Genomic DNA, 26,963 nt, shown 5'->3' with positions numbered 1-26,963 from the left:
GTACACACCGGACTTCCTCATCCTTCTGCATCACCAACCAAGTGCACCCAGGTCCTTGAGCAAAAGCAGTCCCATGGATGGGTTTGCCTTTGAGTGAAGCAGGGCTAACCCAGACTGTCTTCCCCAATATATTCTTCATGTGCACTATGGGGACTTTATCCCCTCCTACAGTGTGTGGAAGTTTTGATTGTGCAGGGCCAGCTCGATTAAAAGACCCCCTACAGTTAACTAACCAGGTGGCCTTTCTAAATGTGTATCCCAATGTTTGAGGGTCCCATCGCCATTGCTCTCAGGGTAGGTTTTAGCAGTCCATTGTATCATTTGATTTTCCCAGAGGCTGGTGCGTGATAGGGGATGTGATACACCCACTCAATGCCATGTTCTTTGGTCCAGGTGTCTATGAGGTTGTTTTGGAAATGAGTCCCGTTGTCTGACTCAATTCTCTCTGGGGCACCATGTCACCACAGGACTTGTTTTTTAAGGCCCAGGATAGTGTTCCGGGCAGTGGCATGGGACACAGAATATGTTTTCAGCCATCCGGTGGTTGCTTCCACCATTGTAAGGACATAGCACTTGCCTTGGCGGGTTTGTGGGAGTGTGGTGTAATCAGTCTGCCAGGCCTCCCCATATTTATATTTCGGCCATCGTCTACCATACCAGAGAGACTTTACCCGTTTGGCTTGCTTGATTGCAGCGCATGTTTCACATTCATGGATAAACTGTGAGATGGTGTCCATGGTCAAGTCCACCCCTTGATCACGAGCCCATCTATATGTTGCATCTCTTCCTTGATGGCCTGAGGTGTCATGGGCCCAACGAGCTATAAATAATTCACCGTTACGCTGCCAGTCCAGATCCACCTGAGCCACTTGAATCTTGGCAGCCTGATCTACCTGCTGGTTGTTCTGATGTTCCTCAGTGGCCCGACTCTTGGGTACGTGGGCATCTACATGACGTACCTTTACAACTAGCTTCTCTAGCCGGGCAGCAATATCTTGCCACAGTGGGGCAGCCCAGATGGGTTTTCCTCTACGCTGCCAGTTGCTCTGCTTCCACTGCTGTAACCACCCCCACAGGGTATTTGCCACCATCCATGAGTCAGTGTAGAGGTAGAGCACCAGCCACTTTTCTCTTTCAGCAATATCTGAAGCCAGCTAGATGGCTTTCACTTCCAGAAACTGGCTCGATTCACCTTCTCCTTCAGCAGCTTTTGAGACTCATCCTGTAGGACTCCATACAGCGGCCTTCCACCTTTGATGTTTTCCCACAATGCGACAGGACCCATCAGTGAACAGGGCATATGGTTTCTCATCTTCTGTTAGTTTATTATACAGTGGGGCCTCTTCAGCACGCATCACCTCCTCCTCTGGCAACATTCAGAAATCTTTCCCTTCTGGCCAGTCACAATGGGTGCTTTTGCCACTCATTACCAGTTAGACTCACTTCAGCCTCCAGCAGAGTCAACTGTTTGATCCGGTCACTCCAGAAATACATATGGGTTCTGCACCTTCATGGCTTGATGGAATTAAGGGACACTGTGCACTGGTGTCCACTAGAGCCTTATAGTCTTGTGAATCTGACGTGCCAGGCCATTGGATCCACACAGTTCAATAAACCCAGTTGTCCCTTTCCTCCACCTGGCTGGAGGCAGGGCCCCTCTAATCCTGCTCATCATATTCACTACTCACTTCTTGCAAAAATGACTTAGAGGTCCCTTCAAGAGGATCATAAGTGTGATCAGGCCTTCTACTCTGTCTGGGGGACTGCATGCCAGAAACAGGAGCAGCATTTTTCCTGGAAGAATCCCCTTTTGTGATTGTGTTTTTTTGCAGCTCACATACTCGTGCCTCTGGGGTTGAGGTAGGTTTTCCATCCCACTTCCTCATGTGGTCACACATGTAAAACGACAGGGTGCCTGTCCTGGTTCTGGCAAGGATAGAGTTAATTTCACAAGGAGCCAGGATAGGTGAGCCAAGCTGGCTGGGGGCTATTCCATACCATGTGACATCATGCTCACCATAAAAGGGGGCTAGTCGGGCAGGGGTGTTTTCAGTGTGGCTCCCGGTCGGGTTGAGCATCTGGTGGGTCGGTAAATGGGTAAATGGGTGGGTCGTCGGATGGGTAAATCGTTCTCTGTTATCACCCATTGTGAATATCTGTTATCAGTACTGTCGTTGATTGTTTTCCCTCTCCCTTGCTGTCCCAATAAACTGCCCTTATCCCAACCCTCGAGGCTTTGCCGTTGTTTTTCCGTTCTCCTCCCCATCCCGCGGGGGGAGGGGTGAGCGAGCAGCGCGTGGCACTTAGGTACCTGCTGGGGCTAAACCACGTCAGTGCCTCATGGTGTGTACCCTCTATATCCTCGCTCTTGAGTAGATGAGCGCTTTCTTCTAATAGCTGAGATACTGGTCTGTACAGGTGGGGGAATAGGACATATCCTCTTTGAGTTGCTGGACATTTCAGAGCAGTTTCTCCACATGTGAGACAAGGGAGGAAGAGATACTTCCTTTGTATTGTTGGAGTCGGCCAGCCATTTCATCCACCATTGGTGCCTCTTCACCTTTCCAGTCTGTTACTGCCAATGAGTTGGCATATGACAATGGTGCACTTTCTACAAACTTCTGCCATATGGGTTGGGTACATTGGATTCATCAGGATCTGTGGGTAACTGCTCATTGTCCGGGTCATAATAAACCATCTCCTGCATGGCTAATTCCCTCAGGTACTGGATACCTCTCTCCATGGTGGTCCACTTGCCTGGATGACATATGACATCTTCATTGAAGGGATACCTTTCCCTCACGCCTGACAAAAGTTACCTCCAGACCCTGAGGGCTTGTGTCTTTTTCCCAATTGCTTTGTCCATGCCCCCTTAGACAGGGATCCCAGCTGATTGGCTTCCCTACCCTCTAATTCCAGGCTACTGGCCCTATTCTCCCAGCATCGGAGCATCCAGGTAATGATGTACTCACCTGGATGGCAGCTGAAATCTTTTTGTATATCTCACAGCTCACTCAGGGACAGGGATCGGGTCATTATCTCCAGTTCTGCCTCTTCCTCCTGTTCTTGTGATGGTCCAGGTTCATCGTCATCCCTTACTAAGGGAACTGATTTTATTTTGTATTTCTTCTTCTGTATAGGGGCAACTGATACCAGCATGGATTGTTTTTTGGGTTCAGCTGCAGTGCCTGTCGCCAGGGTTTGAGTAGCCACAGTGCCTGTCATTCTGTTTTCTTCCCCCTGAGTGTGCTGCCTACTATTGAGCAGCATTTGGTAGATACTAGCCAGGGCCCAGCACACTGTAATCAGTTGTGCCACTTTTTGAAATAGCCACAGCATTTTCCTTTCAAATATTCTATCACTTCATCAGGGTCCTGTAGTTGTTCGGGAGTGAAGCTCCAAACCATTGGGGGTGAGAAGTTCTCTGGATACCTGCCCATATTCTCCCACATGCCATGCCACCCATGACTATCCAGAGTCGGGGCAGATCTATGCGTGGTATTTTTTAAACATTTTTTTTGTAACCCTAAACAGCACTTGAAACACATTCAGGAGACATAGCAATAGGAGCATGCTGGCTTGAACATTCCAAGGGTATTCAAAATTCTCAAAAGCTTCTGTAACCAGCTGAACTGAAGGAAAAAGGAGATGTGAAAGAGCAGTAGAAAGTATCCCCCCCTTCTTCCCCATAGATTGAGTGTGATTATTAATCAATTCTGAGACATGTCGTCCGAGGTACGGGCATGACAGCAATGCCACATACAAATATCCGCTTAGGCTCATGACCAGTGATGTTATCATATCATAAGTCAATATCACACAGTACAACAAAATTAGAATCCTGACCCCTCTCCCAGAGGTGATAGAGAGTGCCTCAAGGAATACATACAGCATGTAAGGGTTTATATACCACAATCATGTGAACAAACAAAACACCACTGTGACCAGCGTCAGTTTAATATAGTAAATGCATATGACAACTTTTGTTTTAACACACTCAGGTCAGATCTGTCATTATCTCAACCCTTTGTGCCCCACATTGTGTGCCAAAAAGGACTGTCGTGGTTTAGCCTCAGCAGGCAGGTAAGTACCACTCTTGGATTTGGATAAGGACAGTTTAGTAGGACAGCAAAGGGAAAGGAAAAGAACAACGGTACTTAGAATATACAAAGCGGATGATACACAATGCAATTTACTCACCCAACCATGGCACGCTCAGGCATCCCGGAGCTGCGCGGCCCCTCCCCATCTAGCCCCCTTTTTACGCTGAGCATGACATCATATGGTATGGAATACCCCTTTGGCTAGTTTGGGTCAGCTGTCCTGGCTGTGTCCCCTCCCAGCTTCTTGTGAAAATTAACTCTATTCTAGCCAAAAACCAAGACAGCATGACATAGAGTGTCTGAGCAGTTCACAAAGTCCTTGTTCATCTCTGCAGCGCTCCTGCTAGGTGAGAGGATGGATTTTACAGCTTGTCGTGGTTTTGCCCCAGCCGGCAGCTGAGCACCATGCAGCCGCTCGTTCACTCCCCCCGCATTGGGATGGGGGAGAGAATTGGAAGAGTGAAAGTGAGAAAACTCATGGGTTGAGATAAAGACAGTTTAATAGGTAAAGCAAAAGCTGCGCGCACAAGCAAGGAATTCATTCACCACTTCCCATGGGCAGGCAGGTGGTCAGCCATCTCCAGGAAAGCAGGGCTCCATCACGCATAATGGTTACTTGGGAAGACAAACGCCATTGCTCCGAACACCAACGCCCCCCATCTCCCTCTTCCCCCAAGCTCCTTATAAACTGAGCATGACGTCATATAGTATGGAATATCCCTTTGGTCAGTTTGGGTCACCTGTCCTGTCTGTGTCTCCTCCCAACTTCTTGTGCACTCCCAGCCATCCCGCTGGCAGGGCAGTGCAAGAAGCAGAAAAGGCCTTGGCCTCGTGTAAACACTGCTCAACAATAAGTCCATAGAACAAAAACATCTCTATATTATCAATGCTGTCTCCAGCACAAATCCAAAACATATCCCCACACTAGCTACTATGAAGAAAATCAATCCTCTCAGCTGAAACCAGGACACAGCCTCACCACATCCCCCTAGCCCTTTTAAAATCCCTTCCCTCTCCCTCATGATCTTGTGGCTTGACGAATGATGGCTTGAGACAGAGACTAATTAAAGCCAGAATGTCATTTCGGCTTTTGAGCACAATGTACCTATTACCTGATGATTTTACATTGTTTTTCCCCTCCTGATTCGTAGCTTTTCACCTACTTAAAGTGCAGCTCCCACTCACTTTGGTAGCATTTGTAAGCATTCAGCATATAACACTCCAGGGCTGTGATCGAGGAGCCCAGGAAAGGAGGGAGACCTTATTAGTGACCCTTTGTGGGAAATCTGGTTTTAGAGACTTGGCACATTTCACTTAAGAGTGTAAAGGTCTCAGTTCTCTAGGACAGCCCCGTGTTGTATAACCACAAGATCATTTTTCCTCCTGTGCACTATGCTCCCCTGTTCCCTACATGACTTGCAACTTCTGCAAGAAATCATGTACTTGGGCTTCTGTTCCTTCGTTGCGTAACCCTGATTCATCTCCAGCATAGGTCCATGCTGACCCCCTGAATTACCAAGCAATTTATATACCAAGTATTTATATATATATATAAAATTATATCTTTTGTTTTTTTTAAATCAGGCTGAGAGAAATGTCCAGAGTGTAAAATTTCATCCCAAAGAGTAGGATATTTGGCAATTGAAAAAATCTATCAAAATGCAAAGATTTGGGCAGTCATGCTCAGCGAGAAAAGCAGGCAAAACCCTCCATGGCTCGCAGCAGTCTGCCTTCCAGCAAGGCTTTTGGGAGCTCTGGTATAGGGCTTTGGGGCTGGTCCATATCTCCATAGCAGAAGGAGCAGCAGCCCAGAGGGAGCTCAGTAAACAGCAAGAGCCGGCGAGCATGTGCCTGAGCCTGTCCCAGGGAGCACTGATGCTGTGGTCACCCTTTCATCTCCCTTCCCAGCTCAACTAGGGATCTGGTTTGGTGTTTTTGTGCATGCAATGAGCTCCCTCGACCTCCTGTTCCCACCTTGTGCAGTGCTTCTTCCCATGCTCTGCAATCTGCTGTGGCTCCTCAAAGGGGGCTAGGGACAGATGTGTTGATTTCAGCTGATGATAAAGGGACTGCCTTCAAAGGAGAAGCAAGGTGGAAATCATCTGGTCTGGCCTGATATCTCTTTCTGGCACTGTCAACGGGAGGCCGAGGAGACAAACTGGAGCCAGATGGAGACCAATTCCATTGCAGGGAACACGGAGGGGAAACAAATTCTCCTTTAAAAATGCTCTTCTCATGCTGTTAAATGGTGTCTGCTTGCCTTTATTTCAAACAGCTTCTGCCAAGCCCAGTTTACCTCAGTATTTAAGGTATGGTCTAGTCTTTGCTCAGTCCACTATGCTATGTGAAAGATAACAGCGCTAAATATCTTCAGATGCTCTTGAGGGACAGCTAGTAATGTGGCTGGAATTTTGTGTGCTGCTGACTTTAGGCTCAACGTGGTAAAATGCTAACCATACTTATCCCTTCCCATCCACAGCATCTGGCAGTGCTGCGGCTGTCAGACACCTTGCTGAGCCAAGCCCCGGCGGGCAGTGTGGGGCTGGCAGGCTCTCCAGGCCCTTTGCAATGCATAAACCACAGCGCTGCAATAACTGAGGGAATCGGGAATGAGCTTAGCGAATAGAGGAGAAGATGAGAGCTGCTACTTCTGGGAATAAAAATAGTTTTTTCTTTAGGGACCTCAATTTTCCACTTTTTTTTCAGGATCGGAAGGGGAAGAAGTGTCCCTGCCCTTTGGAGACAGAATAATTTCTAAGCCACATTTATAAAAATTGGTGATTTCCCTTTGTCAGCTCCTGTGCCTTCATCTCATCTTCCCTGATTAGTCACATAATGAGGATATTTCTAATACAAATGTGTCAGGGGAGAACAGGAGCCAAACAGCCCTTTATCAGAGGAGAATATGTATCCCCCTGGATGCTAATTAGTCACGGAGACGCAGGCGTGGGGGGTGGGGGCAAGGCAAGCTCTTATTTTAGAAGCCAAAATGATTTGTGCCCTAACAATTTCTCGTGCAGGGCCAGAAAGCTTTGCCAAGGTAGAGAGCAACCTGAGATCTCCATCAACTTCTGCATCCCTACCCCTCAGGCATGTTTGCTGTGCTGCTGCTCCTGCTGCTGTTTGCGGGGTTTTTTCTGTCACAAGCTTGGCTAAACAGAAACTCTCTCCTTATAAATATGGAAATCTGATGATTGAGCTCTCCATCTCTTAGGACAAGTTCAAAATGTTACGCTAAAGAGAAAAGGGCTGCTGAGCACTCAGCTTGGTGGCTTTGTTTTCTCTACTAGCGGAGAAAAATCAGTAAGGTTTTAACGCTGGGATTCACCTTTGCAGGATGGACAAGTGACCTCTCAGGCCATGCTTGGGGCAACATGCTGATGACTTTGAACTAGTGTCCAAGCCTGAGCATGGTGAGGTGAGGACAAGAGCAGTCCTGCTTGCCCAGTGCTGCACTCTCAAAGCTGTTAGTGTTGCCCACCAAAATCGTGGCTGAACCAATTGGTCTGGATTGTGGGGTCAGGAGGCAGCGCTGGGTGGGTATGAAAGCATGGGTTGTAGCAAAGTCCCCTGCTCTGTCCAGGCTAAGCTGGTGTCCACCACTGAGATCCCCACCTGTCTGCAGTGTGACAAATATGCTTGGTGTGTGAGCCTTGGGCTTATCTTTTGGGTTATGTTGGAAGAGTCTCTCTTTCTAGATTTGTTATAGAGCTTTGAATGCCACTGGGCATCCATTATTATTCCTGAGAAATCTCTTGAAACCTCTGTCTGGGAGTGGTGAGCCCCCACAGTGCTCCTTCAGGGCTTTGTTTGGATCCTGATTTAGAGCCTGTCTCCTTTCCTTGGTTTTCTCTGCAACCAGAGGTGGCTTTGATCTTGGAGAACTGCACAGGTATTTGCTCTTCCCTTATGTGGTGGGTTGACCCTGGCTGGATGCCAGGTGCCCACCAAAGCTGCTCTGTTACTCCCCTCCTCAGCTGGACGGGAGAGACAAAATATAACAAAAGGCTCATGGGTTGAGATAAGGACAGGGAGAGATCATTCACCAATTACCATCACGGGCAAAACAGACTCAAGTCAGGACAATTAGTTTAATTTATTACCAAGCAAATCAGAGTTGAGTAATGAGAAAATAAAACCAAATCTTAAAACACCTTCCCCACACACCTCCCTTCTTCCCGGGCTCAACTTCACTCCCGGTTTCTCTACCTGCTCCCTCTGAGCGGCACAGAGGGACGGGGAATGGGGATTGCAGTCAGTTCATCACACTTTATCTCTGCCACTCCTTCCTCCTCAGGGGGAGGACTCCTCTCATCTTTCCCCTGCTCCAGCATGGAGTCCCTCTCATGGGAGACAGTCCTCCACAAACTTTCTCCAGTGTGAGCCCTTCCCACGGGCTACAGTTCTTCATGAACTGCTCCAGCATGGGTCTCTTCCATGGGGTGCAGGGTCCTGCCAGGAGCTTGTTCCAGTGTGGGCTTCTAATGGGGTCACAGCCTCATTCAGGGACCTCCACCAGCTCCGGCATGGGGTCCTCCAAGGGCTGCAGGTGGATATCTGCTCCTGCACCTGGAGCACCTACTGGAGCACCTCCTCCCCCTCCTTCTTTACTGACCTTGGTGTCTGCATAGTTGTTTCTCTCACAGGAGAAAGACCTGGGAGTCTTGGTGGACAACAAGTTAACCATGAGCCAGCAATGTGCCCTTCTGGCCAAGGCAGCCAATGGTATCCTGGGGCGCATTAAGAAGAGTGTGGCCAGCAGGTCGAGGGAGGTTATCCTCCCCCTCTACTCTGCCCTGGTGAGGCCACATCTGGAGTTCTGTGTCCAGTTCTGGGCTCCCCAGTTCAAGAAAGACAGGGAACTACTGGAGAGAGTCCAGCAGAGGGCTACAAAGATGATTAGGGGACTGGAGCATCGCTCTTATGAAGAAAGGCTGAGAGAGCTGGGTCTGTTTAGCCTGGAGAAGAGAAGACTGAGAGGGGATCTCATCAATACTTATAAATATCTAAAGAATGGATGTCTAGAGGATGGGGGCCAGACTCTTCTCAGTGATGCCCAGTGATGGGACAAGGGGCAATGGGCACAAACTGGAACACAGGAAGTTCCATCTGAATATGAGGAAAAACTTCTTTACTTTGAGGGTGACCGAGCACTGGAACAGGCTGCCCAGAGAGGTTGTGGAGTCTCCTTCTCTGGAGATATTCAAAACCCGTCTGGATGCAATCCTGTGCAGCCTGCTCTAGGTGATCCTGCTTTAGGAGGGGGGTTGGACTAGATGATCTCCAGAGATGTCTTCCAACCCCTACTGTTCTGTCATTCTGTGATTCTGTGACTCTCACTCTGTTTGGCTGCAATTGCTCCTGTTTTGTTTTGGGTTTTTTTCCCCCCTTCTTGACTATGTTATCACAGAGGCACTACCACTGTTGCTGACTGGCTCGGCCTTGGCCTGTGGCAGATCCGTCTTGGAGCCGGCTGGCATTGGCTCTATCTGACACAGGGGAAGCTTCTAGCAGCATCTCACAGAAGCCACCCCTGTAGCCCCCCGCTACCAAAACCTTGCCACACAAACCCAATACACCTTAACGTCCTGACTGTTTGTATTTGCATTTGCAGCACTCCCAGATCTTCAACTTCCCTGGAAAGCAGGATGCTGAGTCCTTAAGATTTCCATGCTGTTGACTTTAATTCTCTGGAGGCAGTTTTGGCTGAGTAGCTGAAGGGAGATGCGGTGATTCCCTGCTGAAAGATTATCCTCCCTCATGAGATGAGGTTTAAAGAGCAGTTGTAAAGTTGTTTGGGGGGTTTTGAGATCCTGGTTTGGCCAGATGCGGATTGCTAAACTGACTCTTACAACAGCTACCAAGGAATTTGTGATGCTTTGTTGCCTTAAATACTCATATGTCTCATGTTGCACCTCAGAGTTGTTTGTACAAAAGGAAAGGTGTAATGCCCTCATGTATATATCCTTTACAAAGAACAAAATGTTTTGGTATTGGAGCATCCTGAAAACATACCACAGTTAATAGCTAGTTTTAAATAGTTATTGCATGCCAGCCACTTGGCAAATGCTGCAAGCAGTGGGGAGTGCAGTGTGACATTTCTCTAATTTGCAATGTTAATGATCCAATTTAAGTCATGTAAAGTTAGCACAAGATACCAAACCTATAAATGCATGTGATAATAGTGATGGCTGGTGCTTATGTGTGTGAGAAGAGCCTGAAGGGAAATAGGATGTTTAAAAGATACTCTATCATGATTGAAAGGAAAGGACCAGGGGTTGCTTGTGCTGCTGCTTTCTCGGAGGGAAATCTTAACAGAAATCATGTAATTACTCCCATTTTTCTTCCTTGTCCCTCAGTTGCTTTCCCAAAGTAATTGATCTACTTACTGAATTGGTGCTTCCTCTGTTACTGTAGGCTCCCAGGATTAGTCATACATCATCATCTAAAAAAAGGGACTTTCTTCTCTGTGCTGGAAATGTCATTTTTATTAGGAAAATAGACTTCCAAAACATCTTGTTCCCTTTCCACAGCTTACACCTTTCTGTTTGCTGCATTTTGTTCAGCATGAATGTGGCAGTCTGGCAGACCTTTCGAGGCTGGGGCTCCAAGGGAGCATTTCACCACAAGCACTGTGGCACACAAAGGCAGACTGGCACTTCTCTTCTGTCCCCATTTGAAACAAAGCAAAGATCCAAATTCCTCGTTATCTGCCAGTGAGTTGAGCTACACCAACTGCAGGTGTACACAGTGCAATTCTGGTCCAATTTAATTAATAAGACTTGAGGTTTTAATCATGCAGCAATATTAACACTGCTGGCTTTTTAATTTCTGAAAAAAATGGCTTCAGATACTGGTTTGTCTTACAATTATAAATGAATCTGATTCAAAATCTGGATGTGGTGAATTGGGTCTGGCTGAGAGGGAGTTAATTTTCCCCATAGCAGCCCTCATAGTGCTGTGCTTTGTATTGGTAGTTAGAAAGGTGTTCATAACACACCAATGTTTTGGCTATTACTAAGCAGTGCTTGGCATAGCATCAAGGCTGTCTCTCCAACATTTCTCCCTCTCTCACCAGTAGACTGGGGCGGGGCAAGATCTTGGGAGGGGACATAGCCAGGACAGCTGACCCAAACTGACCAAAGGGATATTCCATACCATATGACATCTGCTCAGCAATAAAAGCTGAGAGAAAGGAGGAAGAAGTGGGGGCATTCATTATTCATGATATTTGTCTTCCAGAGCAACCGCTATGCGTACTGAAGCCCTGCTTCCCGGGAAGCGGCCAGACTGCCTGCTGATGGGAAGTAGAGAATAAATCTTTTGGGTTTCCTTTGCTTCCGCACACAGCCTTTTGCTCTATTAAACTGCCTTTATCTCTACCCATGAGTTTTTTTCCATCTTATTTTTCTCCCCTCTCTGTCCTGCTGAGGAGGGGAGTGATAGAGCGGCTCGGTGGACACCTGGCATCCAGCCAAGGTCAACTCACCACAAGTGGATATTGCAGGCCTAATTTGTTACTGTTAAATAAGATCTGTTCAGCATTTGCTCAGAAAAGAGAAACAGCAATGTTGTAACTGATGCATTGCCAGAGCTAGTAGAAAGTCATAGAATCATAGAAACCTTTAGGTTTGAAAGGAGCCTTAAGATCATTGAGTCCAATTGTTAACCTAACAGTAACAAGTCCACCACTAAACAATGTCCCTAAGCACCACATCTACACCTCTTTTAAATACCTCCAGGGATGGTGACTCAGCCACTTCCCTGGGCAGCCTATTCCAATGCTTAATAACCCTTTCAGTGAAGAAATTTTTCCCAATATCCAATCTAAACCTCCCCTGGAGCAACTTGAGGCCATTTCCTCTTGTCCTATCACTTCTTACTTGGGAGAAGAGACTGACACCCACCTGGCTACAACCTCCTTTGAGGTAGTTGTAGAGAGTGATCAGGACTCCCCTCAGCCTCCTTTTCTCTGGGCTAAACAACTCCCAGTTTCCTCAGCCATTCCTCATAAGACTTGTTCTCTAGACCCTTCACCAGCTTCGTTGCTCTTTGGACACGCTCCAGCCCCTCAATATCTTTCTTGTAGTGAGGGGCCCAAAACTGAACACTGTTCGAGGTGCGGCCTCACCAGTGCCAAGTACAGGGCAGCGATCACTTCCCTAGTCCTGCTGGCCACACTTTCTGATACATAGATAGACTATGCACATCTTGGTTCCCAGTCTTTTTTTTAAGCACTCTATTTATAGATATTTCATGTTTATATTGTAGTGGCACCTAGAGGCTGCAGAGGTCTGTTGTCCAAAACACTGTGACACTGTGTTTTTACGTACTCACCTGAGTCCCCTCCCCAGAAACCTACCACCTACAGCTGCATTTCTCAGGATAACCTAGTGCAGTACAGCTTGAGGCAGAGTGAATCTGCAAACAGCATATAATTTTCTGTTCCTAGGGCAGAGAGACTGAAAGCATAAATATTTATTAGCAGAAGCAATGTTCTAGCCTGAGAGTGGGATGACAATATGGGAATGATAGAAACTTCTTGGTGACCCAAATGTACCCCCTGTAATTGGGGTGCATGTGGTTTCTCACTTGTTTTTCTGCTCACTAAGTCAGTCTCTCATGCACAGAATATCTATCAAATTTTAAAACTAAATGTTTGATGTGGAAAAGAAGCAAAACACTTGGGTTTGTCCTTTCTTGTTAGCATTTGTTTGCAGTGTGTGATCCACATGGGCAGGAGTCTGCTGGGCTGCGAGCGCTCGCTGTAGGCTGTCACACGCATGTTGGTATTAAGACTTCCAGCATCTTTAACTTAGGCAGAAGATAGCAAGCACATCATTGGTTGGTACTGGAGAGAGACAAAGGTAGCTGGATGATATTCCTGAGCAGTCAGCTCATAATGATTCAGCTGATGATGATCAGACCAAAGGCTCTGAACTTTGCAGAGAAGTGGTGGGTAAAGCCCTGTATATTGGGTCTTTCCTTGAGGTTGGAGGGTAAAGGCAATCTTCCTCCTCTACTTTATCAAAAAGCAGAGCTGCTTTAATGATCACAAAATTTCCCACAGACAGCAGAGTGGAGAACATTTTCTTGGGGCTGTAAAAATGACTGATTTTTTAGGATTGGGAAGGGTGGGCAGATAGAGACATCTGAGTTCCCAGCTATGTTTTTAAGGGGCAACTGAAGATCACAGAAACTGTGTGTGCCTATTCCCTTCCACATGCACTGGGGTCCCAGAGGAGTTACGGGGTGGAAAGCTGTGGTGGGTTGACCCTGGCTGAGGGCCAGGTGCCCACCAGAGCCACTCTATCACTCCCCCTCCTTAACTAGACAGGGGAGAAAAGGTATAACAAAAAGCTTGCGGGTCGAGATAAGGACAGGGAGAGATCACTCACTAATTATTGTCATGAGCAAAACAGACTGAACTTAGAGAGGGAATTCATCTAATTTATTACTAAGCAAAACAGAGTAGAGGAATGAGAAATAAAATCAAATCTTAAAACACCTCCCCCCACCCCTCCCATCTTCCCGGGCTCAACTTCACTCCCAGCTTCAACCTCCGCGCCCCCCCGCAGCGGCACAGGGGGACGAGGAATGGGGGTTACGGTCAGTTCATCACATGTTGTTTCTGCCGCTTCTTTGTCCTCAGGAGGAGGACTCCTCTCATCGTTTCCCTGCTCCAGTGTGGGGTCCCTCTCACGGGAGACAGTCCTTCACAACCTTCTCCAACCTGAGTCTCTCTCCCACGGGCTACAGTCCTTCATGAACTGCTCCAGTGTGGGTCTCTCCCACGGGGTGCAGATCTTCAGGAGCAAACTGCTCCAGCGTGGGGTCCCCCACAGGGTCACAAGTCCTGCCAGCAAACCTGCTCTGGCGTGGGCTCCTCTCTCCACGGGGCCACAGGTCATGCCAGGAGCTTGCTCCAGCACGGGCTTCCCACGGGCCACAGCCTCCTTCAGGTGCCTCCACCTGCTCTGGCGTGGGGTCCTCCATGGTCTGCAGGTGGAATCTCTACACCCCCTCATCCTTCCCCCATGGGCTGCAGGGGGACAGCCTGCTTCACCATGGTCTTCACCATGGGCTGCAGGGGGATCTCTGCTCTGGCACCTGGAGAACCTCCTCCCCCTCCTTCTTCACTGACCTTGGTGTCTGCAGAGTTTCTTACATCTTTTCGCTCCTCTCTCCGGCTGCAAAAGCTCTCTCTAACTGTTTTTTCTCTTTCTTAAATATGTTATCCCAGAGGCGCTGATTGGCTTGGCCTTGGCCAGCGGCGGGTCTGTCTTAGAGCCGGCTGGCATTGGCTCTGTCAGACACAGGGGAAGCTTCTAGCAGCCTCTCACAGAAGCCACCCCTGTAGCCCCCCCCCACCCCCCCGCTACCAAAACCTTGCCACGCAAACCCAACACAAAAGCAGAGGCTTGTTAAGCTTGCAAGATGTCAGAGATGTTGACTGTAAAGGAAGGCAAAGGAAGCTGCACTTTCCAAGGTGCTACAAGGGTGTGTTTGTACCCAGCAAACACACCCTTGCTCAGGGTGTAACTGCACAGTTTGCTGGCTGTTTAAAGGGGCTACTTCCCACCATAGTGAGTGTGAGCTACTGGGAGAGGCAGACAATAAGAGTAAAAAGACTGTTGACCTAGTGCATTATGACAGATCTTGTATTTCTTGCTAAGTACTGCAAAAAGGGAGGATTTTTCTCTGTTGTTTTTGGTTGTTTTTTTTGTTTTTTTTTTTTTAAACAGAGAAAGACTAAAAACCCTACTGAGCATGCCATGTTCCTTAAACCCCTGATTTCAGTTTAAAGTGGTTTCAGCTTCTCTCTGTGTCCCAGCATACTGAGGATTCACAGCAGTTCCGCTCCATGAAGGTTCACTGGAACTAATTCCTGATGTTCAGAAATGGCAGATTGTACACACTGTAGGACACGGCTGTACCTAACAGGAGGGCCGAGTTTTCAAGGTCCATTATGTCAAGCCTATAGAAAAAAACCAAAATAATAAGGAACCGCCCCACCATTCAAATGCTGTGGCTGCCTATGCCCAATTAAACTCTGAGCATGTGGGGAGAAAACTTTGATTAAATTCTGGCCTCAGCCAAACGTTCACACAGTGGCCTGATCAAATGTATTTTTTCCCTAGGAATGAAGACATAAGGAGGCCTTAGGAACAAAAAAAACCCCTTAAAATGTATTAAATTCCCAGAGCCATTTAGAGCCCCTGCGGTCACATTTCAGCACTTGCCTTTTGATTGGGGGTGTTGTGTTCCCCTCCCAGTGAGCAGAGAGAAATCACAGACTACTTGCTATTCATTTCTGCTCTTTCACATGGGTACAAATGATGTCGCAACAAAAATTCTGAGGTCAATCAAAAGACACTTCAGAGCCCTGGGAAGAATGCTACAAAAACTGGGAGCACAGGTAGTGTTTTCCTCAATCCTCCCATTACTGGGAGGAGACTTTGGAAGAAACAGGCGAGCCTAGGATATCAGTACCTGGATCCAGCACTGGTGCCTCCACCAGAAGTTTGGGCTTTTAAACCAATGAAGAGCCTTCGAGACACAAGGCATGCTGGGGCCTGACAGGATCCACCTGTTCCGATGGGGAAAACACATCTTTGGGCATAAGCTGGCAGGACTGATTAGAGCTTTAAACTAGAATCAATGGGGAAAGGGGATACCAATAGGATTGCAGTAGGTAAGCCAAGGGTTGGCATGGCATCACCTGAGGGTGGAAATGCTAGTGGGAACATTTACACTGCTCCTGGGAGCACAAAGGGCTCAGGAGTGTATCTATCTTAAATGCTTGTATAACAACACACGCAGTATGAGAAACAAGCAGGATGAACTGGAAGCGTTGGTCAGCTCCCAGAGCTACGATATCATTGATATTAGTGAGACTTGGTGGAATGAGTGGTGGGATGGAGGGCTACAGGCTGTTCAGGAGGTATAGGCAGGGCAGGCGAGGTGGAGGTGTCACACTATACGTAAGGGAGACGTTTGATTGTACAGCCCTTACAGTTAGGGATGATGTGGTCGAGAGCCTCTGGGTGAGGATTAGGGGGATGGAAAACAAAGGAGATGTGGTAGTGGGTGTCTACTACTGATGGCCCAGCCAGGATGTTAGTACTGATTCTATAGGCAATTATGAGAAATTTCAGGATCAGTAGCCCTTGTCCTTATGGGAGATTTCAAATTCCCAGACATCAACAGGGAATATCATACTGCTGTGACAAGCATGTCTTGTAAATTCTTGAAGTTTGTAGGAGATGATAACTTCTTGTAACAGTTACTCAGTGAGCCAACTAGGAAAGATGCCCTCCTAGCCTTGCTGTTTGTGAATACAGAAGGACTTGTGGGAGATGTGATGGTAGGTGGCTGTCTTGGTGTTTTGGGTTTGCGCGGCAAGGTTTTGGTAGCGGGGGGGAGGGGGAAGCTACAGGTGTGGCTTCTGTGAGAAGTTGCTAGAAGCTTCCCCTAGGTCCGACAGAGCCAATGCCAGCTGGCTCGAAGACAGAGCTATCACTGGCCAAGGCCAAGCCAATCAGCTACAGTGGTAGCGCCTCTGTGATAACATGTTTAAGAAAGGAAAAAAAAAGCAGCAGCACTCCTCTCTCCAGAGAGAGGAGTGAGAAGATGTAAGAAACTCTGCAGACACCAAGGTCAGTGCAGAAGGAGGGGGGAGGAGGTGCTCCAGGTGCCGGAGCAGAGATTCCCCTGCAGCCCGTGGTGAAGACCATGGTGAGGCAGGCTGTCCCCCTGCAGCCCATGGAGGAAGGATGAGGGGGTGTAGAGATTCCACCTGCAGCCCGTGAAGGACCCCACGCCGGAGCAGGTGGAGGCACCCAAAGGAGGCTGTGACCCCGTGGGAAGCCCAGGCTGGAGCAAGCTCCTGGCAGGACCTGTGGCCCCGTGGAGAGAGGAGCCCACGCCAGAGCAGGTTTGCTGGCAGGACTTGTGACTCTGTGGGGGACCCATGCTGGAGCAGTCTGCTCCTGAAGGTCTGCACCCCGTGGAGGAGACTCACGTTGGAGAAGGTCGTGAAGGACTGCCTCCTGTGAGAGGGGCCCCACACTGGAGCAGGGCAGGAGTGTGAGGAATCCTCCCTCTGAGGAAGAAGGAGCGGCAGAGAGAATGTGCGATGAACTGAATGCAACTCCCATTCCCTGTCCCCCTGTGCCGCTGGGGGGGTGGGAGGTAGAGAAATCGGGAGTGAAGTTGAGCCCAGGAAGAAGGGAGGTGTGGGAGGAGGTGTTTTAAGATTTGATTTTATTTCTCATTGCTCTACTCTGTTTTCTGGTTAATAAATTGGATTAATTTTTTCTAAGTTGAGTCTGTTTTGCCCGTGACGGTAACTAATGAACAATCTCTCCCTGTCCTTACTGTGACCCACGAGTCTTCCATTATATTTTCTCTCCCCTGTCCAGTTGAGAAGGGGAAGTTATAGAGCGGCTTTGGTGGGCACCTGGCCTCCAGCCAGGGTCAATCCACCACACTTGACCACAGTGATCATGAAATGGTTGAGTTTCAAATTTTAAATGTAATGAGAAAAAAGGACGGCAGAGTTGCTACCCTGGACTTCAGGAGAGCAAACTTTAAGCTATTCAGGGAGCTATTTAGCAGATTACCCTGGGAAGCTTTTGGGGGCTTAGGAGTCCACGAATGCTGGACAGTCTTTAAGAACCACCTTTTAGAAGCACAGGAGCAGGCAATTCCACTGTGTCCTAAGTCAAGCAAGAAAGGCAGAAGACCAGTTTGGCTGAACAGGGAACTCCTCGTGAAGCTCAAGAGGAAAAAGAAATTATATGATATCTGGACGTGAGGTCAGGCTTTGCAAGAAGATTACAGAGCCCTGGTTCACATATACAGGGAGAAGACATGAAAGGCCAAAGCTCAACTAGAGTTAAAACTGGCCAGTTTTGTGTCAGATAACAAGAAGGGCTTGTTAATATCAAGAGGAGGTCTAAAGAAAACATTGGACTGATACTCAATGAAGATGGTCATCTGACTAATAGGGATGAAGAAAAAGCAGAGGCATTCAATGCTTTTTTTGCCTCAATCTTTAATAATACTGATAGACCTTGGCCTGCCTGGTCACCTGAGTTGGAGGACTACAAGTGTGGGAACAGTGCCTTTCCATTTGTGGACACTGAAATTGTAAGGGACCAACTGTATCAGCTCAGTGTTCATAAGTCCATGGGGCCTGATGGGATCCCAAATGTCATGGTTTTACCCCAGCCACCAGCTAAGCACCACACAGCTGCTCGCTCACTCCCCCTTGGTGGGATGGGGGAGAGAATCAGAAGAGTGAAAGTGAGAAAACTTGTGGGTTAAGATAAAGACAGTTTCATACATAAAGCAAAAGCTGTGTGCACAAGCAAAGCAAATCAAGAAATTCATTCACTACTTCCCATCACAAGGCAGATGTTCAGCCATCTCCAGGAAAGCAGGACTCCATGATGCGTAATGTTTACTTGGGAAGACTAATGCCATCACTCCGAACGTCCCCCCCTTCCTCCTTCTTGCCCCAGCTTTATACGCTGAGCATGATGTCATGGCATGGAATATGCCTTTGGTCAGTTGGGGTCAGCTGTCCCGGCTGCATCCCCTCCCAAGTTCTTGTGCACCCCCAGCCATCCTGCTGGTGGGGCGGTGTGAGAAACAGAAAAGGCCTTGACTCTGTGTAAGCACTGCTCAGCAATAACAAAAACATCTCTATCTTATCAACAGTGTTTTCAGCACAAATCCAAAACATAGCTTCATACTACTATGAAGAAAATTAACTGTATCCCAGCCAAAACCAGCACACCAGAGTACTGAAGGAGCTAACGGATGTTACGGCAGGACCCCTCTCAATCATCTTCCAAAGGTCTTGGGAGTCTGGGGAGGTTCCCACTGACTGGAAGCTAGCCAATGTTATTCGAATTTACAAAAAGGGTGTGAGGGAAGACCCAGGAAACTACAGACCTATTAGTCTAACCTCGGTTCCTAGAAAAAATTATAGAGAAAATGATACTGAGTACTATTGAAAGACATTTAAAGAATAATGCAATCATCAGGCACAGTGAACGTGGGTTCACAAAGGGAAAGTCCTGTCTAACTAATTTGATATCCTTCTATGACAAGGTCACCCTCCTAGTGGATGAAGGGAAGGCAGTGGATGTAGTTTTTCTGGATTTTAGTAAGGCTTTTGATACTATGCCTCACAGCATCCTTCTGGACAAGTTTTCCAACTGTGAGATGAGCAGGTACACGGTGCACTGGGTGAAGAACTGGCTGAAGGGCAGGGCTCAAAGGGTTGTAGTGAATGGGGCTACATCTGACTGGCAACCAGTCACCAGCAGTGTTCCTCAGGGCTCAAGTCTAAGGCCAGTTCTGTTCAATATTTTTATCAATGGTCTGGAGGCAGGAGTTGAATGCACCATTAGCAAGTTTGCTGAGGATACCAAACTGGGAGGTGCTGTTGACTCTCTCGAGGGACAAGAGGCCTTGCAGAGCGATCTAGATAGATTCAAGCATTGGACAATCATCAGTGGCATGACATTTAACAAGAACAAATGCTGGATTCTGCACCTGGGACAGAGTAACGCCAGGCACAAGTATAAATTGGGAGAGGAGTGGCTGGAGATCAGCCCTGCAGAAAGGAATCTGGGAGTGCTGGTTGACAGCAGCTCAATAGGAGTCAGCAGTGTGCCCTGGCAGCAAAGAGACCAAACCACATCCTGGGGTGAATTAAACACAGCATAAGCAGCCAATCAAAAGAGGTGATTATCCCACTGTATTTAGCACTGGTGCGGCCTCACCTTGAGTGCTGTGTGCAGTTCTGGGCCCCACAATTTAAGAAGGATGTTAAGGTCCTTGAATGCGTCCAGAGGAGGGCAACAAAGCTGGTGAAATGGCTGGAAGGCATGTCCTATGAGGAGTGGCTAAAAACTCTGGGTTTGTCTAGCGTGGAGAAAAGGAGACAACTGGGGGGCAACCTCATTGCTCTCTACAGCTTCCTGAGGAGGGGAAGTGGAGAGGGAGGTGCTGATCTCCTCTCCCTGGTATCCAGTGACAGGATGCGTGGGAATTGTTCAAAGCTGTGTCAGGGGAGGTTTAGACTTGACCTTAGGAAACATTTCTTTACCAAGAGGGTGGTAAAATCATGGAACAGGCTGAGGTGGTTGATGCCCCAAGCCTGTCAGTGTTTAAGAGGCATTTGGACAATGCCCTTAATAACATGATTTAACTTTTGGTCAGCCCTGAACTGGTCAGGCAGTTGGATTAGATGATTGTTTTAGTTCACTTCCAACTGAAATAGTCTAGTTCTATTCTATTCTATTCACATCATCTGGCCTGGGACTGGTCACACTGTGTAACTGAGATTTTGATGTTGGGGTCAGAGCTGAATGCATTAGTCTAAGGAGAATTGTAAAAAAGGACAAAATCACCAAGTGAGTTCCAATAGCGAAAGCCTGTTGTGAATCTCAGTGTGCTCATAGGCATTCAAGGCTAATTAGTCAAGTAAATGTTTTTCTGGGTGGATGAGCTATATAGAGAGAAATGCACCTGTTCAGTATGCACAGAAGCAAAGCATGTTTGCACAAAGAGGATGTTCCAGCTGAGCTGCCATGGGAATGCTGTCTTCTTGCAGTGGGGGTTTGTTACTATGGAGTCCTGTGCATTGCTGCAGAACATATATGAAGTGATGGATGGGAAATATGACAGTGTCTTGATGCTCCTGGGCCAGGGATAGATACATGCTGGCATTGGGGACGCTGTGTCTGGCCCATCTTGGTTTCCTTTTGGTTCCATTTTTACTCTTTGGAGGGAGCAGGTCTGGCCCATGCATGCAGTGGTGACTGCCCAGACTCTGCTGGTGCTTTGTGATCCCTCTGCACTAGTTGTGAATCTGTTGCGCAGTGGTAACATGTTCCCCTGTGGGTCTGCTGTAGAGGTGCAGTGCTGCTGAGGCAGGAAAGTGTCATTCCAAACCTTGGAGATTAATTCCTGGTGTGAACTGGCATTGTTATGGACTCTGCTGGTGTGTCCTTCATCATTCCCACTTCCAGTGTCAGGGGCAGGGGTGCAGTCTCCACCAGTTGCCAGGCCTCCTTTGTAGTCAGTAGGGAGAAAGGAAGACACATCTTCAGGGATGGACTCGTCTCCTTTTAAGATGAGTGTCTAAGACAGGATGGAATTAATCGCTCTTTGAAAATCATCTTTCTCTTCTCTGGTGATCTAGGAAGTCTTTTCTATTTGTTTGGTCTAGAGCCCAGCTTTGAGATTGCTCTAGCTGAGTCCTCTGGTCCAGGACCAGAGTCCAGAACTTCAAAGGCACCTCAGAACATTTCTTCCCTCCCGCTGTTCGTGCAAATTGATGTCTAATGTCACTGGCAGATTATCCACAAGGAAAAGCTACCATCAGCACATCAGCTTCCAAGAAAAGTAGGGGCTGGTTTTGATTTAAAGAGTTTAAGTATAATTTTAACAGTTTGAACCCGAGCTAGTCCAGGTGGCCAGGCCCTTTCCCTGCCATGTGAACTGCTGGCTGTGGGTTCCTTCCACGTGGGAGCTCATGTGTTCAAGGGCTGGACTGCACCAGCACAGGAGGCAGTATCTGGCCATCGCACCATGTCCTTTACCATAATATGTCTACTCCCATGCCTTCCCACAGCCAGCAGATTGAGGCTCCAAAGACTTGGTTGTGTTCAGTAGCACTAGGAAGCATCCAGCTCTTGGAGTCATGCTCTTTAAAAATGGCTGTATCCCTCCTTTTCCCAGACTGTCAGAGAAAAGGTTCTCATCTGGGAAGCCTGGACCTGGGTGATGGCCTGCCACTTACCACCTTACACATCCCATATATATATACACACACACACACACACATATATACACATGTTCAATTCATTTTCTAGCTTCTAGGTGGGAAGAAGTGAATGTGTTTGAATCAATTTTAATTTTCACTATGGCGCTAAATAGAGACAGATCCAACAGGTTTGAAGTTTTCCATGAAAGGACTTTAAATATTTTCATCAGTGCTGGAGCTGCCTGAATTGGTAGTTTGTCTATCTGAATCCTTTAATGTGCTGTACCATAGAGTACAACACTACCTGGATTAGCTTGTCTGCAAGTAGGTGTGATGTGGTGGACTCTGTGTTTGGGGAGCTTTGGTTTTCGGGGGAATTTCATTCCTCTCCAAGAGGGACCAGAAATTGAATTCTCTTACTCATTTAGTCCTCATTTCTTCTGAGCTGGACTTTCACACAGCTGGTCACAAGCTTTTTAGTTTTAATCATGAGGTTGCTTGGTCCACTTGGAAGTCAGCTGAAACTGTAAATGCATTTCATACAACACCTCGAAGAGTTATCACATGAAAATGGTTTCAGACTACTGCCAGCCCAGGCTGAATTTGAACTAGTGACCCAGCTTCCATATTATATTCCCAGTACCATCCATCATATAAGTCAGATGTTGAAATCTGGTGTTTCCAGAGGTACTTTTAGCAAACTAAACGTGCTTCCAAAGTTCTGTGTTTTGCCCCTAGGTTTCAGTTGTTCAAAACACCAGCATGTTCTCTGTTCCCTCTGAATGCCGGTGGGAATGGACTCACCTAACAGCCAGTTAGAGAAGAGACTGCATAACTTTTAGCTAAACCATTCTGTTTTGTTTCATTTTCTTTCTTAACAGGATCCAACAGCTGCATCTATTTCGGACAGAGATTGTGATACAAGAGAGGGAGAGACTGTAGCCATGAATTATAAGCCGTCCCCACTTCAAGTGAAATTAGGTGAGTCTTTGCTGATAGAGAGTGAAAAGGCTGAATCCAAGGTCTGAAATATGGTGAGGTTCTCATGGGATTATATGCAGATCTCCATGCATGTGCCTGAGCATGCCAGCTCAGCTGAGACACTTCACAGAGCAGTTTATCAGTGTGATTCTGCTGTTCAGGGAACTGACCTACAAACATGCAAGGACCCTTTATCTTGGGCTGTGGTAGAGGAAGGAACCTATGCCTTGAAAGGAAGGCATAGCTTTTTAAACCTACAGATTTTTATCAAGGTAAGATCAAGGCTTGGCCAGAAAAAGAATGAAGATAATATAGAGGGACTGTAAAAAGAAGACAGGATAACTGCAAACAAAAGGGAAAGGTTCAGAGGCTTGGACTACCAGGAAAAGATAGAACTGTGTTACTGTGAGGTGAAGGGTTTGTAGGCTTGCAAAGGTTTACATAGAAATACTAGTGCTGTTTCTGAGCAATATTTTTGAAGTTCTGGAAGCAGAATCATCATATTAGCACAATACTCTGCTTCCTCACAAGGCTAATGCTTACAAGAGGACAGCAAACCACACATGGCTGTCCTACCTCCAAAACCTAAGCCACTGTTGTGCCACATAGACTCAAAAACCTGACAAGGGACAGGTCAAAGGATGAGTGTGCGTTTTGCTCATAGCATGGATAAAAAATGGGAATCGAAGTCTGGAAAATTTCCCATAGGAGCAGCAAGCAGTCCCCTGGTTTTCCTTCACATCAGAACAAATGACATTGACAGGATGCTGCTGGAGCTGGTTGAGGTTGACCTGCTGGAGCAGGTCCAGAGGAGGTCCACGAAATGGTCAGAGGGATGGAACAACTCTCCCATGAGGAAAGGCTAAGAGAGTTGGGGTTGTTTAGCCTGGCAAAGAGAAGGCTCTGGGGAGATCTTATTGCATCCTTTCAATACTTAAAGGGGGCTTATAAGAAAGATGGGGACAGACTTTTTAATAGGGCCTGTAGCGATAGGACAAGAGGTAACGATTTTAAACTAAAAGAGAGTAGATTCAGACTAGATATAAGGAAGACATTTTTTTATGATGAGGGTGTTGAAACACTGGAACAGGTTGCCCAGAGAGGTTGTAGATGCCCCATCCCTGAAGCATTCAAGGTCAGGTTGGACGGGGCTCTGAGCAATCTGATCTAGTTGATGTCCCTGTTCATTGCAGGGGGGTTGGACTAGATGACCTTCAAAGGTCCCTTTCAACCCAAACTATGTTTCTATGCCATGCTGGAGAAGGCTCTGAAAGAAGTGGGTGCCCAGATGTTCAGTGGAATAGCTCTGGCCCCTACCAAATGAGTGTCAGGGAAGATCAGCAGACAGCTAAGGTTTGAAGAAGATTTGGGGAAGTTTGGGCATTGGTGTATGATTATGAAGAGATGTTCTCTGATAGGTTTTACCTAAGGACCTGTAGTACTACTGCAAACACTGGTGTTGGCCTCATTTATAAGAGGAACCTTAAAGAAACACCAGGAAAAGGCTGGGAAGTGTTTGTGCAGTCTCAAGGCTCTGCCTGAGTACGTGCTAAATTGAATAATCAGACAAATCTGGTCATGGCAGTGCAGAAAGGAATGTCAATGAGTAGACCCATGGATGGCAAAGGAAAAGCAAGTGGTTGAATAGGCAACATCTCGCTGAAAGAGTGACTAGGGAGGAGAAGACAGAAAGTTGGATATGCAAATGTAGCAAGATTATGCAGCAAAGTGGAGGACCTTGAGCTACTAATACAGGATATGAGTGAGTGCATTGGGACAGTAGACCTGTCCTGCAATTGCAGTCATGAGCACTCTGAAACCAGCGTCTGCTTTTCAAGAAAAGGCAGGGAGCAGCAGTATGTGTTAATGACAGAACAACTCACAGTTTAGTAAAAGATTATCACTGCCAGCACGCCATATGCCACCAGGACCCTTTTTCACTGCCAAGAGAGTTCTGTAGTGTTATTAGAGAGATAATTACTGCTGCAATAGTTATTTTGGATAATTCAACATCAGGAATCAGGTTGGAGAGCAATTGATACCATTATTGGTAAGTGTGAGGTATTCCTGCATTTCTAGGCAATAAAAATATCCTCCAGAGATTCACTAACATGACAGGAAATGGTGCTATTTTAGACCTGGCTTTGTAAATCATGAGGACATTATAGAAGACCTGATCATAGGAAATAGATTTGGGTTCAGATCAATTCATGCAAATTAAATCAAAAGGTAATTTGAGGTAGATCTATAACAAAATTCAATTTTATAAACTAAGTGCTTAAGGAAAGCCAGTAGATTGAGAAGCCCAGGAACTCAAAACACATCAGGTAGTGTTGAAGGAGAAAGTATCAAAAGAAAGGAGATTGCTAAAGGGGGAAAAGGATCTTTGCACAGGAGTTAGCAGAGCTCATTGAAAGAGCTTTAAACTAGATTTGAAGGGGGAAAGGGATAAAACCAGGCTTGCTTAGAGATAAGGGTGGGGGCAGCACAACAATGTTTGAGGGATGGTGTGCTAGCGAGGTCCTTCAGTCTGCTCCACAATGATGTGCTGAGTGCACTGGAGCACATTTGAAATGTCTCTATACTAATGCACACAGCACCTTAGCTATCTCAGTGGGGGTAGGGGATGGAGATCCACGTGGCAACAAAGACACAAGGATTGTCAACACGTTAGAAACCATGGAAGCATCTGAAAACAGTCACATAGGAATTAGGGCTTCTCCCCAAAAAAGGTGGCAGGATCAATAGCCCAACTGAAGTGCATCTACACGAGTGCACACGGCATGGGAACAAACAGGAGGAGCTGGAAGCCATTGTGCAGCTGGAAAACTATGATACAATTGCAATCACGGAAACATGGTGGGATGACTCACACAACTGGAGTGCTGCAATGGATGGCTATAAACTCTTCAGAAGAGATAGGCAAGGAAGGAGAGGCGGTGGGGTAGCCCTTTATGTTAGGGAGTGTTTTGACTGCATAGAGATTGACAATGGTGATGAAAGGGTTGAGTGTTTATGGGTAAGAATCAGGGGGAAGGCCAACAAGGCAGATATCGTGGTGGGAGTCTGTTACAGATCACCCAACTAGGATGAAGAGGCAGATGAAATATTCTATAGGCAGCTGGGAGAAGTCTCATGATCGCTAGCCATTGTTCTCATGGGGGACTTCAACTTACTGGATGCCTGCTGGAAATACAATGCAGTGGAGAGTAAACAGTCTAGGAGGTTCCTGGTGTGTGTGGAAGATAACTTCCTGACACAGTTGGTGAGTGAGCCAACTAGGGAAGATGCCCCGCTGGACCTGGTGTTTGCAAACAGAGAAGGACTTGCTGGCAGGGAAGAAGATGAGCCTGACTGAACAGAGAGCTTTGGCTGGAACTCAGGGGAAAAAAAAAAAAAGAGTTTATGACCTTTGGAAGAGGGACAGGCAACTCAGGAGGACTAGACTACAAAGATGTCATGAGGTTATGCAGGGACAAAATTAGAATGGCCAAAGCACAACAAGAAATTAATTTGGCTACTATAGGAAAAAACAATAAAAAATGTTTCTATAAGTAGATTCACAACAAAAGGAGGCCTAAGGAAAATCTCCATCCTTTGTTGGATGCTGGGGGAAACATAGTGGCAAAGGATGGGGAAAAGGTTGAGGTACTTAATGCTCTCTTTGCCTCAGTCTTTAATAGTAAGACCAGTTGTTCTCCAGGTACCCAGCCCCCTGAGCTGGAAGACAGGGACAGGGAGCAGAATGATGCCCCCATAATCCAAGGGGAAATGGTTAGCAACCTGCTATGCCACTTAGACACACACACACAGGTCTATGGGGCCAGATGGGATCCACCCAAGGGTACCGCGGGAGCTGGCGGAAGTGCTCACTGAGCCACTTTCCATCATTTATCAGCAGTCCTGGCTAACCGAGGAGGTCCCAGTTGACTGGAGGTTAGCAAATGTGACACCCATCTACAAGAAGGGCCAGATGGAGCATCCGGGGAACTACAGGCCTGTCCGTCTGACCTCAGTGCCAGTTATGGAGCAGCTCATCTCGAGTGCCATCACACAGCACGTACAGGACCACTAAGTGATCAGGCCCGGTC

At 47.2% G+C, this 26,963-nt stretch overlaps 1 protein-coding gene across 3 annotated transcripts in view; it reads left to right on the top strand.

Annotated features, from left to right (window-relative positions):
* LOC142599204 (protein FAM219A-like) overlaps positions 1-26,963 on the top strand; it is a 152,644-nt gene that overhangs the window by 74,867 nt on the left and 50,814 nt on the right. For all 3 annotated transcript variants that reach the window (XM_075739131.1, XM_075739130.1, XM_075739132.1), the window contains exon 2: positions 22,773-22,872. In XM_075739131.1, coding sequence (XP_075595246.1) covers positions 22,773-22,872 — 100 coding nt within the window. The remainder of the gene's footprint in view (positions 1-22,772; positions 22,873-26,963) is intronic.

This window comes from Balearica regulorum, chromosome W (genome assembly GCF_011004875.1).
Source record: "Balearica regulorum gibbericeps isolate bBalReg1 chromosome W, bBalReg1.pri, whole genome shotgun sequence".
Classification (NCBI taxonomy): Eukaryota; Metazoa; Chordata; class Aves; order Gruiformes; family Gruidae; genus Balearica; species Balearica regulorum.
Note: the sequence above shows the minus strand (reverse complement) of the source record. Positions and strands in the feature narration are given on the sequence as shown.